This window comes from Nuphar pumila, chromosome 4 (assembly GCF_984573655.1).
Source record: "Nuphar pumila chromosome 4, dmNupPumi1.hap1.1, whole genome shotgun sequence".
NCBI classification, from domain to species: Eukaryota; Viridiplantae; Streptophyta; class Magnoliopsida; order Nymphaeales; family Nymphaeaceae; genus Nuphar; species Nuphar pumila.
In genome coordinates, this window is record NC_143252.1 from 1,029,996 (window position 1) to 1,047,312 (window position 17,317).

The 17,317-nt window shown below is 37.1% G+C and overlaps 1 protein-coding gene across 2 annotated transcripts in view; it reads left to right on the forward strand.

Annotated features, from left to right (window-relative positions):
• Nucleotides 1–2,297: 2,297 nt before the first annotated feature.
• LOC149839009 (sister chromatid cohesion 1 protein 4-like) overlaps nucleotides 2,298–17,317 on the forward strand; it is an 88,205-nt gene continuing 73,185 nt past the window's right edge. The window contains exons 1-4 of one of the 2 annotated variants that reach the window (XM_090002216.1): nucleotides 2,298–2,944; nucleotides 5,684–5,945; nucleotides 6,099–6,193; nucleotides 6,295–6,344. In XM_090002216.1, the coding sequence (XP_089858342.1) occupies nucleotides 2,821–2,944; nucleotides 5,684–5,945; nucleotides 6,099–6,193; nucleotides 6,295–6,344 (531 nt within the window). In that variant the 5' untranslated portion in view covers nucleotides 2,298–2,820. The remainder of the gene's footprint in view (nucleotides 2,945–5,683; nucleotides 5,946–6,098; nucleotides 6,194–6,294; nucleotides 6,345–17,317) is intronic. The other variant, XM_090002217.1, reaches the window with a different exon arrangement.

Here is a 17,317-nt window from a genome sequence, read left to right on the forward strand (position 1 = left end):
GAGCCAGTGCAACCAGGTCGGTTTATAAATTCAAAAAAAGTCTTGTCTGCACATGAAGCACTGGTTTACAAGTTGGTCCGCCAAGTTGTTGAAGGTGATCAAGGGTATTGATGTGGCCGGCCATGCGAAGAAGGTAACCACCTTGGGCGAAGGTCCCCAAAACCACAGTGAGCTCCCGGATTAAGCATGTTTGCATGTTTTTTTTTTTTCTTTAATCCAGTCACACGCGTGGTTATGATTATATGGTTTTCTTGGATCGAACCAATTATGACAAGTTAGCAGTACGCACCCTTTAACACATAATAACCGCTCATAATTTTTATTATGTTTCAAAGCTTGAACAAAGTGCTTTTTTACTAAGAAACACTATCCGACTTCTGGTTCATATCAAATAACCGTGCCGAGTATATCTGCGAGATCGGATTTGCAAATCACCTAAATGACCCATCCATACTAAGTTCTCACATATGGTACGAGCGGTCAGATATATCTGATACCCACCCGATTTTGAATCTCATTAGTTGGATTTGGTTAAGAAAGCTGTGTCTGAATACTAATCGGATTTGGATTCGTCTTAAGATTTTATAACCAAAATTTGACGAATATGCGATTTTGTCAGATTAAAATCCAGTCACATGTATTGTTTCAGTGTTTTTTATCTTTTTTCTTTGAATCTTAGTCGGATTTGGTATTGGCTACATCAAACCGGAATTAGAATCGTTTACATCCCTAGGTGTAGGGATGGCAGTGGACAGGGGCAGGGGACAAGGTCTCCACCCCCGCCCCCATCTCAAAAATTTAACCTTCATCCCCAGTCCATCGGGGGGGGGGGACTTTGGACCTCCACCCCCGCCCCGTCTCAACATAATTATCCCCATCCCCATCCTAGCCCGCCCCCCGTCCCCAGCCCCATCCCCATCCCCATCCCCATCCCTATCCCTGCCAAAACACCATCCCATACAGAAATCAAAACCCTAAAACCCCCTCAAAATAACCTGATTCCTCTCAAAACCTCGTTTCATACACCAAATCAGAAATTCACAAAACAAATACCCGAAAAATACACAAAATATATATAATAACAATCATAAAAAGAAGAAAAAGAAAAATCATACCTATAAAAGAAGTCCAAAACCTAGCTTGATCGGTCATCATCGACGATGAAAACTCCACAAAGAAAAAAGGAAACTCCTTTTCCTCAGCAGGAAGAGGGGGCAATCCATCACGGGAACACCTCTCTTTCTTATTTTTCGCAGAGAGGAGAAAGCGGATGCTGTAAAGGGAGTCTCTCTCTCTCTTTCTTTGGGCGGCAAGTTGGGGACTGACTCCATTTTTTTATTAATACGATTTAGGGTTAGTTAGTATATATAAGTGTGATTTTTTTTGTAATTTTATTACTTAGGTTAAGGTATTTTAGTAATATTATTAATGAGGATGAGGCGAAGCTGAGGCGAAAAAAAGTGCAAGTCCATCCCTGCGCTGGGATGAATTTTAACCTTCATCCCCGCCTCCATCCCCGTTTCATGCCCTTCATCCCCGGTCCAAACGGTGAGGCTGGGGCGTAGCTAGGGGGGGCAGGACTGGGCTGTAGCCCAGTCCTGACTTCCGAAACAGTTAAATTTTTTTTTTTTTAAAAGCCCAGTCCTTGCCCAGCCCCGATTCCATATGAAATAGATTTTTATCCATTTTTGTAGCCTAACCCAGTCCTAGCCCAGCCCTGACTGCAGCAAATAGTTTGATTTGTCCATATGAAATAGATTTTTATTAATAATTGTAGCCATTTTTTATTTTATCTCAAAAAAAAAAAAATCGGGGGCGCTGCCCCCGAACCCCCGACTATGGCACAAATAAATCCTTTTTTCCTACACCCCTGTTTGCCCCCCCCCCCCTCACATGAATCCTAGCTACGCCCCTGCGGGGAGGGGCCTGTTTTCCCCTGCACTGCCATCCCTACCTAGGTGCGATGGTGAATACGGGTGTTAGGTCTGGGCTTTTGACTGATTGTCATTCGGGTCGGGTTCCAGTGCACCATATTCATTGACGGATCTAATTGCACTTGCACCTCGTTGAAAGTTCCAAAAAAAAAAAACGCTACTTGCTTTGCAATTCAGTTGTTAGCTTGACTGTTAGGTTCTCATGGAGTTATCCTATCGATTATCTGAAAGGGCATCTTCGTCAACTATTTAATAAACAGTTCAAAATTTGAACGAATTGGGAACCGTCATTCACATGGATGTTTGAGTAAATTACTATTTTCTCCCTCGACAGAAGAGTTTATCTAAATAATCAGAGATTCCGTGGGCGGGCTTAACACTCATTAAATATTTCGTAATTCAAACTCTCTTTCTCTCTCTCTCGTTCTGGTTTTCGAAAATTCTAGGGTTCGAGTTTCAGATCTCCATTCATGGCGAGCGAGGGAGTTTCGGAAAATCATGATAGTTCCAAATCTACCAAGGTAGACGACGTCATCTTCTCTTCCGCCTTAGGGTTTCCAATTTCCTGGAAATTTTCGGAATTTGGTCTTCCTTCTCTATTTTAGGGCGTTTCGGATTTCGGGCAATTCGTGGGGTTTATGAGGTGGGTTAGGAGATGAAAGTGTTGTTTCAGCTCTGAATTGCTTGGTTTCGGGAGATGCCGCGTGGTTGCTGAGAGTTTGAAGCTAGGGTTGGTAGGGTTTGAGGGTTTTGGGAGGAGAATTGGAGATGCGGTCGTTTCTTCAGACTGGACAAGCTAGGATTTTGTTGTTTTGGCGGGGAGGTTTGGAAATTGTCACTTCGGTTATGGTGGAGTGAGTGTTAGGGTTTTTAGGATTGTGGGAAAATGTTCTATTCTCAGTTCATCTTGGCGAAGAAGGGTCCCCTTGGGACGATATGGATCGCCGCTCATTTGGAGAGGAAGCTGAGGAAGAATCAGGTCGCGGATACGGACATCGGCGTCTCTGTAGGTTGGTCATTCACTTCCCTTCTTTTTTCTGGGATTTCGGAGTTAAATTTCTGTTTTTCTGCGTTTGGTTATATTTCTTAATTGAGCTATCCTCATAACCACCAGTCACACTGTGATCGAAATAACGAAATTATATGCATTTACGATAACAACCTTTTGTATTTTTCATGAAGAAAATATGTTGGTACTATCATTGCAATTGTTCATTTCCTCCCTTTCCATATGTTGACGTATCATGTTATTTTGATGGATTTGATGCCCTAAATTGTTAAGAAGCTGATGGTGCAATATACTTCGGTTATTTTATACGATTACGTATGATATTGTGTTGGTTTCTTTCTTGTTTTTCTTCTTTTCCGTTGGTGATTGTTGTAATTGTTTTGGAAATTCGTGGAATCTCCATTACTGGTAGTTTGAGACTCTGTTATTTGAGTGTCTTAGAATTTATAGGTTGGAACATTTTATCTATTTATGAACTTCAAAACTCTCTTTGTGGGGATAAATAAAATTGTCAAAATATTATGGGACTTATGGCACAAAGAATTTATACCTAGGAACATTTTATCCATCCAAAGTACCCAAGTCTATGGTTGAGTGACCTATTTGACGAGATAATAACTTACACACTGTATTTATAGACCCTACTTTTCTCTCTCAATCTTTCATTCCATATCATGAATGCATTTTCAAGTTAGATAAACTTCTAGCCTGTTCTCAGAAAATAAAATCAAAGGCAAATGTGCTTATTCAAGTGTTATGCTAACTTTGCCTGAGATCTGATTCAGGTGGTAAGGACTTAGGTGCTTCATATTATAGTTATGTTGGGAACCCTTTCAGTGCCAGTGAACTATTTTAAGGCCATGCATTATATGGGTCTGGTGTAGAAGTTCAAATAAAAGATTGAAATTATAATAATGGAACTCATCCGTTACTCTGACTCATATGTTTTTCCCATTGTGGTTATGCCTGCATCTTTCTTACACGGTTACACCTATAACTATATGAACTGGCACTTAAGTGATAACAAATTTCAATGATACTGGTTACTTAGTTCATCATGACATGCAGATGAAGTTCTCCTGGCTTCATTTTGTTCATGCCAAAGTTGAAGGGCAGGTATCTCAAAAGTCAATGCTTGAAACTTATGAAGTGTTATTTCTCCACTTTACAATGAAAAATAGTATATCTTAGAACAACCTGTTGGTGGATTGGAAACCCATTTTTTGAAGAACAATATGATTCAGGTGAATATACGAGTAGTTTAGTTTGTGAGGCATCAGTTGATGAAGTGTGTCTTTCACTATTGTGGTGTTGCCTCATTTTGTGCACTTTGAAGATTGGAGCTTCTAACTTGTTGGGAAGTTACCTTACTTTCTGTGTTGCTAGCTGCATACTTTCTGGATAATCTTTAACAAAGATGGTGCAGTAAGTTCTTAATTGCTTTATACAATATGTTGGAATTTCATTTTTTGATCACAATTAGAAAATGGTATTTTTTAGACGATTGGTGGGTGCATTCTATGTCACATGGCTGTTCCATTTTGGCCCCCTATTGTGTCCCCTTATGTACTAGTTATATTGAAAGTTTCATAAACATGGTTGTATCCCTGTATCTGCAGCAGTATCCATGTCGCATAGGGTATTTTTAACAATATGAGGTGCAACCATCAAGTGCTTCCTTTACTATTTTAAGTCTTTTAAAATGAAATTCACATTGCTAAACAAGGGTCACAAATTTTTTTTAATTTCAGAGTGGTTTTGTTGGGATTACTGATTTGATAGTTTGCAAATGGATGCATTCTTCTTATGGTTTTATGGTTGGTTCATGATTCTTTTATTACTTTGATTGGTTCATGATAAGCATTATCATTTTCTCCTTTGAGCTCGAGAAAAACTTAATGATTAATGTTTCCATATTTTTTTAATCCTTAAAGGTCTATTTCCTATCACAGGAATGGAAGTGGTTTTCTTTTGAACTGGTGTCAAGGTAAATTGTCCTTATATGCAGGGTATATGGTAAACTAGGTTGGTACTTTATTTCTAGCTATCATACAATTGAAAAATTATCCTGTAGAATTTGGGTGTGGGAAGAAAGTAATTGCCTTCAGTACACAATTAGTGAAATACTTCACCTCAAGTAAAAAATTGATGCATCAGTAAACAGATAAGCATATGAGTGGAGATAGTTGACTTCCATATGCTTTTGATCATTGAATTTTGGTAAATTCATTTCTCGCTTGATAAGTGTGGAAGACCATTAAACATCAAAACACACTGCTAGCTATTGCAGCAACACCACCCATGAAACTCTTTGAAGGCTTGATACTTAGTTTTCTATTTTGAACATGGAAATGTGTTCATGTGAAACCTTAAAAGATAAATATGGAAGTCAATAGAAGATATGCTACATTATAGTACCATTCTAGGGATTACTTTCGAAGAACATTAATTCTGTTCTGAAAACAGGCAGATTGCTACTAATCCATATTATACATGGTAAGGGAATCAATAGATAATTGGCAGAAAAATAATGTAATACTTTGCAATAAACAGGGGAATTACCAACCATTGATCATTCACTTCACACATTTAAGAAATATAACTTATTTAGTTGGTTGAATGGTTATTCATGCCATATAACCTGGAGTTTTTTTTATATTAAACTTTTGTGCTATTATTCATCTTTATCCTCCAAAAGCTTCTTGTATCAGCAAATTTTACTTAATTTCTTATTTTGCAGATTCAATCCTTTTTCCTGAAGTGCCTATTGCATTGCGATTGTCCAGTCATCTGCTGCTTGGGGTAGTAAGAATATACTCTCGAAAAGTAAATTATCTATTCCATGATTGCAGTGAGGCTTTGCTTAAGATAAAGCAAGCTTTCCGCTCCACTGCAGTTGATCTTCCTCCTGAAGAATCCACTGCACCATATCATTCCATTACTCTTCCGGAGACATTTGATCTGGATGATTTTGAGCTGCCGGATTTTGGGTTCTCACATGGGTTGGTTTTGCTAACCTTCCTAGCTTCTTCTTTTCATTTTCTTTTTGTTCCCTGATAACTTGGCTGCTTCTCTAATCTCTTGCATTGCTTTTGATTGGAGGATATAAAAATTACAGTTCTCATCTGTTCTTATGTTTTTCGTGCATGCGGTAGCTATGTTGATCACCATATTAGTACAAGAGAACAGATTACCCTTCAGGATACCATGGATGACATTGTGTACTCAACATCACAGTTTGGATTAGATGGTTAGTTATGGCCTTTTGCTTTCTATGCCACTAATAATTTTGCAAATTTTCACAACTGTTATGACTGCAACTTATGTGTTCATTATATCCTTTTTGTTCAGAGAGGTTTGGTGATGGAGATGCTTCTCAGCTTGCTCTTGACTTTGATGAGGTATCTTTTATTGTCATTCTACTATAAGTTGAATTAAACATAATATCCAACCTCTGTATAAACATTTTAAAAGTTTTATTGGACATCTTTTGACCATTCATGTGTTTAAGAGTTGTATTTTTGTGCCGTTGCCATCTGTTACTTCTTCCTGCTTACAGTGGTTTACTCTCTCTCTCTCTCTCAATCAAACAATCTGGTTAGTACATTTTATATATGTTGGATAGAGCATACCAAAATTGAAGTAGCTATGACTTCTCATTATTAGCTTTCAGGTCAAGGTTAACCAACATTTGATGGACTCAACAAAAATTGTACTGCTTGTGCTTCTATCTGTATGTCTTGTGTCTCTGGATTTCAGTTTATAGTACAGAATTGCTGTTAAAATATGACTATATATCAGGGGTATTTTGGTCATTTCCCCTGTTGTAATAGGGACAGTCTAGTAGAGACTGTTTTGTAATTTTGTTTAATTTTATCTCTGTTTTTTGTTTTTGACTGTCACAGTCAATATGACTGTTGGGGCTGACTGCTCCCAACAGTCAAATTTTTTACTGTTGGAGGCAGTCCAACTACTAGTTGGTCTGCCTCCCTTTGCCCTCTCTTGGCTCTATAAATAGAGCTATTCTTCTTGGTGTAAACCTATGCTTTTTACAAGCATATTTGAGGTTATACAAATTTATATTTTTACATTGTGACTCTTTAAGATTTGTGCTCTTGTGATTGTCTCCTTAGTGAGATTGTATTTGACCCAATAGTGATTATTATTCACTTCATTTATGGTATCAGATCCTAGGGCTCTTGTTATTTGAAAGTCGGCTCTTGTTATTTGAAAGTCGGCTCTTGTTATTTGAAAGTCATTTTGATCGTGCTCTCCTAGTGGTGGTGGTCATCTTCTTCACCGTGATTGACATCATGACTGAAAGAGAATCTTCGGTCATCTCTTACAAGTTCAATGAAAATAACTATTTGATGTGGGCTATTACTATAAAAAATCACATCAAAGGGAAGAAGTTATGGGGTTTTGTTAGTGAAACTACTACCGAACCCCAATTAAAGCTATCAAGGAAAGAAGGAGATCAAGTCAAAGCTCTTTCCGAAGAAACAAAGAGAAGGCTCTACAATAATATCAAGAAAAAATGGAGGATGGGGAGGCCAACAATGCTTAAATACTCTCATGGTTCATGAATACTGTGGAGTTCAAGATTGCCACAAATATTATCAAATTCAAGAAAGCATGTGATGCATGGGTGTTTCTTAAGAGCACGTTTATTCAAAGGGGCATGACTCGTTTATATTATCTCCAAGATAAGGTACGCACTACCAAACAAGGAGACAAAAGTGTAAGAAATTATTATGGTCTCTTATCTCCCATTAGGGGTGTCAATTTCTGACACGACCCGCCAACCCGCCTCTTAGGCGGGTTCGGGTTGGGCTTAAGCCAACCCGTTTAATAAACGGGTCGACCCGCATAACCCGTTTATTAAACAGGTCGGGTTCGGGTTGGGGGTATGCCAACCCGCCAACCCGGCTGACCCGTTTAATAAACGGGTTAGGCGGGTGGGTCAACCCGCCAATCCGTCTGCCAACCCGCCAACCCGACCCGCCAACCTGACTACCTGCCAACCCGGTCCGTCAACCCGCCAACCTGACCCGCGAACCTGAAAACTTGTTTACCCGACCCAACCCATTTATTAAATGGGTTGGCGGGTCGTGTCGGGTTACCCGTTTATTAAACGGGTCGGGTTCGTGTTTGCCACAGCTGACCCGTTTAATAAACGGGTCGGGTTCGGGTTGAGGTATGCTGACACGCCAACCCGACCCGCCAACCCGACCCGATTGCCACCCCTATCTCCCATATGGGATGAATTGGCTATGCTAGAGCCCAAGTGGGAAGGGTCGATAATAGAAATAAGGCAAAGACAAGTTGAGAAAGAAAATCTTTTCTCTTTTTTATATGGGCTTAGACTAAAATTTGAGTAAGTACATGAAAAGAAGCCATCATTCATGATCCAAACCCAATTCAAGTTTATCTAATTACATATTTAAGTACATGTTCATTAATGGCATATCATAAATTACCTTTGTTGTGTGATGGGTATTTTCGTACCCTAGTAATTGTAACATCGTGTATTTAATGGGAAGCCCAATACCGCAACCTCCAATTGAGGATTCTGCAACAACTCTCACATATTCTCCATTCATTGCTTATTCTTGTGTATGAGAGAAGGAACCCACAAATTTTATCATGGTATCAGAGCAACAGGTTCAAACTTAAGGATCATTATCTTCTTATGAACATCCGGTAACGGTTATTCATCTCCAAGATCTTCTTTCTTCTTACTCCTTTCTGCTTCATCTCTCACGTATTATCCTTGTGGAGGGGTGACAACCAATTTTCCTATAACGGTTGGGTTACATCAAGGATCTGGTTAGGTATGGGGCTGCCCCTATCATTACCCCCTTATTGTACTTACACCCAACAGTCATACTAATGTTATAGTGATACTCTGGCGAGATTGTATCTCATGACCAACATGTGTAATGGTTTCTAGTTATATGTTACTTTATGTGCATCATACGTAATCCACACTTACGTACTCAGAGTCTGACGTATTTGATGGTACATGATAGAGCTGGATCTAGTGTGAAATAAATTTGCGCTTCCATAATGTAAGATCGATGTATGTCCATGGTCACACCACGCCATGTTCTGACAGGTTAATACTCAGATCACAGTATATGTTGAGAAACTTTGGGTTTTGGCACAGGTCAGTGTCTAAGCATGTACATGACATACATAAGTTAATTCAATGTTAACAAATTTATGTTGATAACTCTATCTGATATTATATACATAAAGTTGAGTTTTTGAATATTTAATGACACATGTTAGCATGCTTTATAGTTTGTAACATGTGAGATATTTGATGTCTGTTAATATGTTATTACAAAGTTTGTTTTGGGTACAGGTGCATACATGATATGAATGTGTGCAACCCTGAAATTTCAATGTCTAGATCCGGGTTATGTTCATGTGTGTGGATGTTAACATATGTTATGAATGAAAAGTTTCATGCCTACATTTATAGGACATGTTTAATTATCGTGCATTTATGAAATGGTTTCAAGTGCATGTGCATACATGAATTCGATGTGTGTTTGGCATGTACAATCCTGTATAAATGTTCTTATGTACTTATGAATCATGAATGAATGCATGTGTATTAGGTGATTATATGAACGCAATTTCACATGGATGGTGAACACATGCATATGACTGTGGTAGCTCATGCACATTGTTGAATTGGTATGAATGAATGTGCATTTGGAATCATATTGGTATCATTGCATAAATTGCGTATTGTTATGATTTTTGCATACGATGCATCGATGGTCTAAATGAATCATCACAGGCATAGAGAACCTTGAGCTTTGGTTTGCTCTTTCTTTAATTGTTTAAATGCATCACAAAAATCACATTTATACTATGTTTTTAATTGTGTTGTTCTATTGTTGTCACGGGTGGTAGACCGTGAAGAGCTGCGCATGCTGATTTGCGAGCTTATGGTTGCATGTTGATTTGCAAGCCTATGTTATTAATTTTGCATGTTGATTTGCAAATGTAATTTTATTGCTCTATATTGCACTGTTCTATATGCTTCCACGGGCGGGAGTCCTGTGATGGTTCTCGCAGGGGTAGATGCGAGTTTTTGCCTTGTTTTTGCATGTTGAATTGCAAAATTCAATAATTGGCTTCTAATAAAAAGATAATGAATAAGAATAATATAATATACGTTCTGAGATATCTCATCTAGAGTATGAGAATCTTAGAGATTCGGTCTTGGGGAGACTGTGAGGATACAAAAACTCTGTGTGCTTTATTTTGTCTTCTGAACCCGATATTGAGGTTCCTTCTCCTGACAACGGTTTTACGGAGAGTCCACCACTTTACCTGGGGGTGGTGTGTTTGACACAACTGTTATTTTGGTACCAAGGAAGTGACACTTATGGGCGTGGGGTGTCCCTGATGTCCCCGACATTAGATGTGGAGGCCTAATTTTCCGATGGATGATGTTGTTTCCTGATATCGGTCTAGGGCTAAATTTGGAACTCAGTAATAAAATACAAATTGTGTCTTAAGCTACTTTGAGAACCTAACTTGACTTCGGGGATTTTACCCGTATGGTGTATCCGCGGGCAACGATAATTAAAAAGAGGAACTTAAATTGTATGCATTTAATAGGGCATGCATATGGAAAAAGAAAATCTTAAGGAAAGATAATAAAATGTTCATTCTTTACACATAAATCATGCATATTTTTGCTATGTATTAGGACACGCATCTTTTATCTATTCCTTTAATTGCTACATGGTGGTGAATGCATGCTGTTTAAGTTCTAATGTATGTTAAATATGCTGCTTACTTACATTATGATTCATGTTATTGATGTATTTTTTGCATGCTTAATAACTGTTACATGTTACATGAATGCTTACCTGAATTATGTAATTGTCATAATTGCATTCCTCTGAATTGTTGCATGAATTTGTATCTGTGGTTAGGAGATAATTAAATGTTGCTATTGATGTTACCTGCCAGTTAACTTCTGATAAATTGTTGATTGTCGTAGCGTAAATCTTTACTTATTCTTGTATATGCTGGAAATCACACTTGAAACCCACATCACATACTAGATTCATGATATACCTGCATTAAAAGTTAAAGTAATTCTTTCTTAGACAGTTGTAGTCTAATTCTTATAAATATATCATTTTTAGGTGAAAAGTAAAGCTTATGAGCGGTTGCGGGATGCGGCATCGGATCAAGATTTTGGATTTACTGTTCCAGGGTTAGTTTGAAAAACTCTGTTGTTATTATTCATTGATAATGAAATGAAATAAATGTTTTGGTCTTGCTCCTCACTGTAATGTTCCAGAATACTTAACCTTATAGTATTAATTGTTTTCACTGTTTCAAAAAAAAATTTCTCAAAATTTAGGTTAAGATTTCAGGGCGTTACAGTTTCAATCGAGGGTTAAGTTTGAAACCCAGTAATAAAATACAAATTGTGTGCTAAACTACCCTGAGAACCTAACTTGGCCTCGGGGATTTTACCCGTTTAGAGTATCCGCGGACAACGGTAATTAAAAAGAGGAACTTAAATTGTGTGCATTTAATAAGGACATGTAACGCCCCAAAATTTTTAACCTTAATTCTAGTTCAAATATTGAAATTTCGAGACTATTTTTTTTATAAGTAAATCAGATCTTATAATGCAGAAACGATTTTTAAAAACGGTTAAGACTTTGGGCACTGTTACACTAAAGATAACAATCAAATCAAAATGTACGAGATATACATATTTCAAACCACGTACAATATAAGACTGAAATATGAAGAGTTTTAATTTCATTTCAAATAAGAGTATGAAAACAATACTTGAGTCTCTACATGATCAAGTACTTAAAACAAAAAGATCATGAATACCAAGATCGCAAGGTAAGAGTGGACCCTCGAGGATGGAGCTCGACCAACTCTTCGCTTTAACTACTCATAATACTTTACCTGCATTACCTGTCCCCCATAAAACATGGTTAGACTCGCTAAAGTCTGGTAAAGCAACCCAAACTTAAACTTAAAGAATACATATCAAGCATTTAAAGGTAAAAATATATTATTCATCCATCGTCAAGTGATAGATAAGGGAACAACGTCCTATAAGTCATTCATTTCAAGCATTCGAACATAAAGCTTTTAAAATCATTTCATCACTTAATATTTTATTCAACCTTAACTCACGTAATAAAGCATAATCTATATGCATTCAAGTCATACAAGTCATCGCATAAATATAAATAAATAAATAAATAAATTATATATATATAAGACATTAAGATCATTGCATCATTTTCACATGCATTCATAATTCTTATAAACAATAAGTCAAATCACATTTGACCATTCCAACGTGAAACACGCGCACATACCTTATAAGTAATTTAGTCAGATATTCATGATACACATCAATTAGGGGCGGCAATCGGGTCGGGTTGGCGTGTCAGCATACCTCAACCCGAACCCGACCCGTTTATTAAACGGGTCGGCTGTGACAAACACTAACCCGACCCATTTAATAAACGGATAACCCGACATGACCCGCCAACCCGTTTAATAAATGGGTTGGGTCGGGAAAACGGGTTGGCGGGTAACGGGTGGGTTGGCGGGTCGGGTTGGTGGGCGGGTTGACCCGCCCGCCTAATCCGTTTATTAAATGGGTCAGCCGGGTTGGCGGGTTGGCATACCCCCAACCCGAACTCGACCCGTTTAGTAAACGGGTTAGGCGGGTCGACCCGTTTATTAAACGGGTTGGCTTAAGCCCAACCCGAACCCGCCTAAGAGGCGGGTTGGCGGGTCGTGTCAAGTTTTGCCACCCCTAACATCAATCATGATATATAGGTGTGATATATTTACTCAGACAATCATAATGCAATAATTTAAAATGAAACTATGTAGGCGTGATGTATCATTCACTTAATAAGTCAAAACTAGTCATTTGTAGGTGTGATGTGTCATTCACCTATACGCTGACATAAGCGTCACAATCATAACCTCATATCAAGATTTAAAATCAATAAGGATCTGATTATCATATCTGAGTTCAATCTATAATCATGCTATAATAGAAAAACCAAATCTTTAGATTCATAACTAGTTATCTCAATCAACTTAGAAGATCATCACAATTTATCATAATATTTCATTTATTCATAATAAAGATTTACAAAATCCACGCCGGATTACTTGGTCTGGGAAATGTACAACTTCACAAGGAGTTATCGTCCTAGACGGATGGTCTGCCTGGTCTTGGACAATGCACTTCCTCACAAGAATATATCGTCTTCGTGGGCTACCCGCTCTTGGACAATGCACTTCCTCACAATGACTTACCGCTCTAACCGGATTACATGATCGGGTAATGCACACCCTCACAGAGAATCCTTTGAGAACAGTTCCTCAACGAGTACCATATCTAGTGAAAACTATTGTGATACATGCATCAATACAATTGACCACTCTCAGGGTCGATAGCCATCAACACGGGCATACGCATGTATACAATCAAAGCATCACATCATACATCACTTAATATGACATTAAAATTATAAAATCACACATTTAATCAATAAGGCTTCATGAACTAAAGTTCACTATTGAACTTAAACATTTATCGCATTCATTCATAATTTCATTTCACGTGACATTTAAATCATATCATATATAAGCATATTATCCTACACATCATATCGTCGCCACACAGAACATTTCACTTCGTAAATTGAACCTCGAAACATGCGTAAACAAAACATGAGTTCTATGCCTGCATACGTGAATATGCACATTTCATAATACTAAGCAACTAAACCTCAACATACATAATTCTTACGTAGTTCGAGATTTGCACACACGATAAAAGTCATATGCATTTTTTACCACATGAATCGATATATCACCTTAGATATAATTGTGTAAGGGTTGGTCAAAATCTCATTGATCATCCTACCGTACATCATACACATATATTTCTCAAGCAAACAAGACATACAAGTTCAAAACAATTTATAACATTCACATTCATTCTTCTATACAAGAATAAATGAGTCCATCATATGACAAAACAATATATATAACATTCACAGCATTGAATACGACTTATACATATCTATAGTAGTTATATGTGCAACATGTATCAAATTCATACAAACGCACAAAGCAACATAGTATGCGCAAACCAAAGTATGATGACACACATTACATATATATTATATATTCATAAGTGCACGGGCTTTCAAACCCACACATAGGTGTACCTGCATCAAACATACTCCATATTCCGCTAACTACTATCATGACAAGCATGATCTCCGAATTACAATCACAAGAGTCCTACATATCCATAACTAAGTGAAGTGTGTGAGCATAACTTATATTTGCAATTCATTTAAATATTTAGTGCAGCGACACCATGCTTACATAATTAGTGCCTAAACATGCTGTCTATAAGTTCAGTTAAAGTATCATACCTTAATAATGTGAAGACCAATGAATCGAAACTCAAAAGGCCGAGGAGTTTCGAAGTCCGCAAAGATCGTTACCAAAGCAATACAACGAACACTTCGTGTGCGATCGTAAATGCAAAAAACTCAAAAAATGCCAATTATAACAAGATTAACCAAAAATAGCAAATTACCCTATAAATCATTACCAAGAGCTAAATAACACACAAATACACTCCAATAATTTACAAACTCTATCAAAAATATATTTAAATATAATATATATATATATAAATAGTGATTTATAGCCTAAAATAGTTCTATAAATGCAAATTATACCCTGATTGGCTTGAATGAACAAATGAATATGTAATAAATAAATAAATAAAATTTAAAAGCTAGAAACACATTTCTAATTTGGAGATAAAAAATGAGTTCTTTATTTATTAATAATCCTTAAAAATTACAGGTTTTACAAGACATACATATGAATAGAAAACTCTGATAAAAGACAATAATTTATTCATGCATTGCACTGAAATCATGCATATTTCTGTTATGCATTAGATCATGTATATTTACTTATTTTCTTAATTTTGATAAATTGGTGACTGCATGATGTTTGTTCCCTAATGCATGTAAAATGTCTTTAATGCTTAAATTGTGGTTCCTATTGATAGTAATTGTTCTCTCTTGCTGTATAAATAATTAATTGAGTTGTGAATTTGTTATAATTGCATCCCTCTAAAATATTGCATGAATCTTATTTGTATTCTTTTTACTTATTTGTTTCATTAGAGGGATTCGTACACAAAATTCTTTAGATTCTGACACCCTACTTTTATGTTTTTCGTAGCCTCAGATGCCCAATGAGATGACGATTTGCTAATGAGAGGAGCTACGAAGAGATCACATGACTGTTTTGCGGATACCTTGGGACAACGTGGCTCTTCTTTTAGCTTTATTTATATTTTATTTGTTTATGTCTGAGACTCTATGCATTTTAATAAATAAAGTTTGGGTTTGGTATGGTTGGAAAGATGAGTAGAAGATCCCTTGTGGTGGCGATTGTGTTTAACTGTAACGGCCCCGGGTTTCTGGGAATGTTTCTGCACTTGAAAAAAAAAATTGTCACTTTTTTCCATGGTTATGAGTTGGGGTCGTTACACGTATGAACACAATTAGAACTCTCGTTGCGGTATCATCCATTAAAAATTGCCCTATATATCAGTTAGATGTTAAGAATGCCTTTGTAAATGAAAGTTTGAATGAAGAAGTCTATATGGATCCTTCCCCTAGTCTAAGTATTGAAAAATGTATGGTTCTCTACCTTTCTAAAGCTTTCTATGGGCTTAAACAAGCTCTAAAAGCTTGGTACAGTAAGACTATGTTAGATCTTGGCTTTAACTCATGTTATATTGACACTGCACTTTTTATAAGATCTACAAGTTCTACACTTGTCATTTTGCTCTTATATGTTGATGATATGATCATACTGGGAGTGATAAAAAAGGAGTTGAAGAAATTAAATTTTTCCTGAAGGAAATTTTTGATATGATTGACCTTGGTTTTTTGAGATATTTCTTAAGTATTAAAGTATTATATTTGCTAAGAGGATACATTTTGTTTCAAATGAAGTTTGCAGCTGATATCGTTGCGCTTTCCAGAATCACAGATGAAAAACATGTCACTTCTAAAGTGATCAATGCCAAAATAAGAGTTGAAGATGGAGTCTTGTTGGATGATCCAACCCTTTATAGACAACTTATTGGATCACTAACGTATTTGTCTATTACTAAATCGAACATTATGCATGCAGTGCATACTGCAAGTTAATTTCAGCATGCGCCTACTTCGGTCCACATTAGTGTTGTATTGAAAATAGTTTGATACATTAAAAATACTATATTTAACGGACTATTCTTATCATCTTCTTTATCATTAAATCTTATTGCATATACTTACTCTTACTGAGGAGATGATACCAATAACCGACACCCAACTACAAGTTTTTGTGTGTTTTTAGGTAATTCTCTTATATCCTGGAGATGTAAAAAGCAACAGAAGGTATTGTTATTCTCTACGGAAGCTAAATACATGATAATGACTACAACAATAATCGAGGTCATGTGGCTAAGGTCTTTGGTTACAACTATGGGAGTTGATGTCCCGAAACCTTCAAAACTATGTTGCGATAACAAAAGTGCCATATCTATTGTCAACAATCATATATTTCATTAATGAGCGAAGCACATCGAGATGAATTGCCACTACTTTTGGGTAGAACACTTGAAGGAAACTATTGATTTGCCATATGTACCGTCTGAATTTTCGATCGCAGACTTCCTCACTAAAGCACTTCCATTACCACAATTTCTTTTTCTCTTTAACAAACTTTTAGGGATCTCACCGCAAGTTTGAGTTTACTACGCTTTAGCTATATACATGGGATAAACCAACTTTTTAGACTCATCCATCGAACACTACCCTCTTTAAGTGTCCCACTGACCCATAGGCATGGTCACCATGAATCTTTATACTCTGATACCATTTGTCATAAGCATAAATTTTCTGCAAGCCCGTGCAGTGCCAAACTGATCGGTTTGGCCAGCCTAATGGCCAAAGGCCTTGCACAAACTCTTTTCCGTTGTGCTAAATCATTCATTGGCACTACACACCACCCCGTGCACAATTGCCTAAGTGAAAGTCTAATCTCACGTATCACCCCATGCATAACCGCTTGGCTTAAACCATTGGCTCTACGCATCTTTTTTAAGCACATCGCCATCGTGCGTTAATGAATGCACAAAGGGGTCATTGTCCAAGTTTCAATGAGGGCGCGACACTCACGTTCCTCCAGACCACAACCAAAATCCAACAACAAGCACTTCTAAGGCTGCGACGCGACCTCCTGAAAG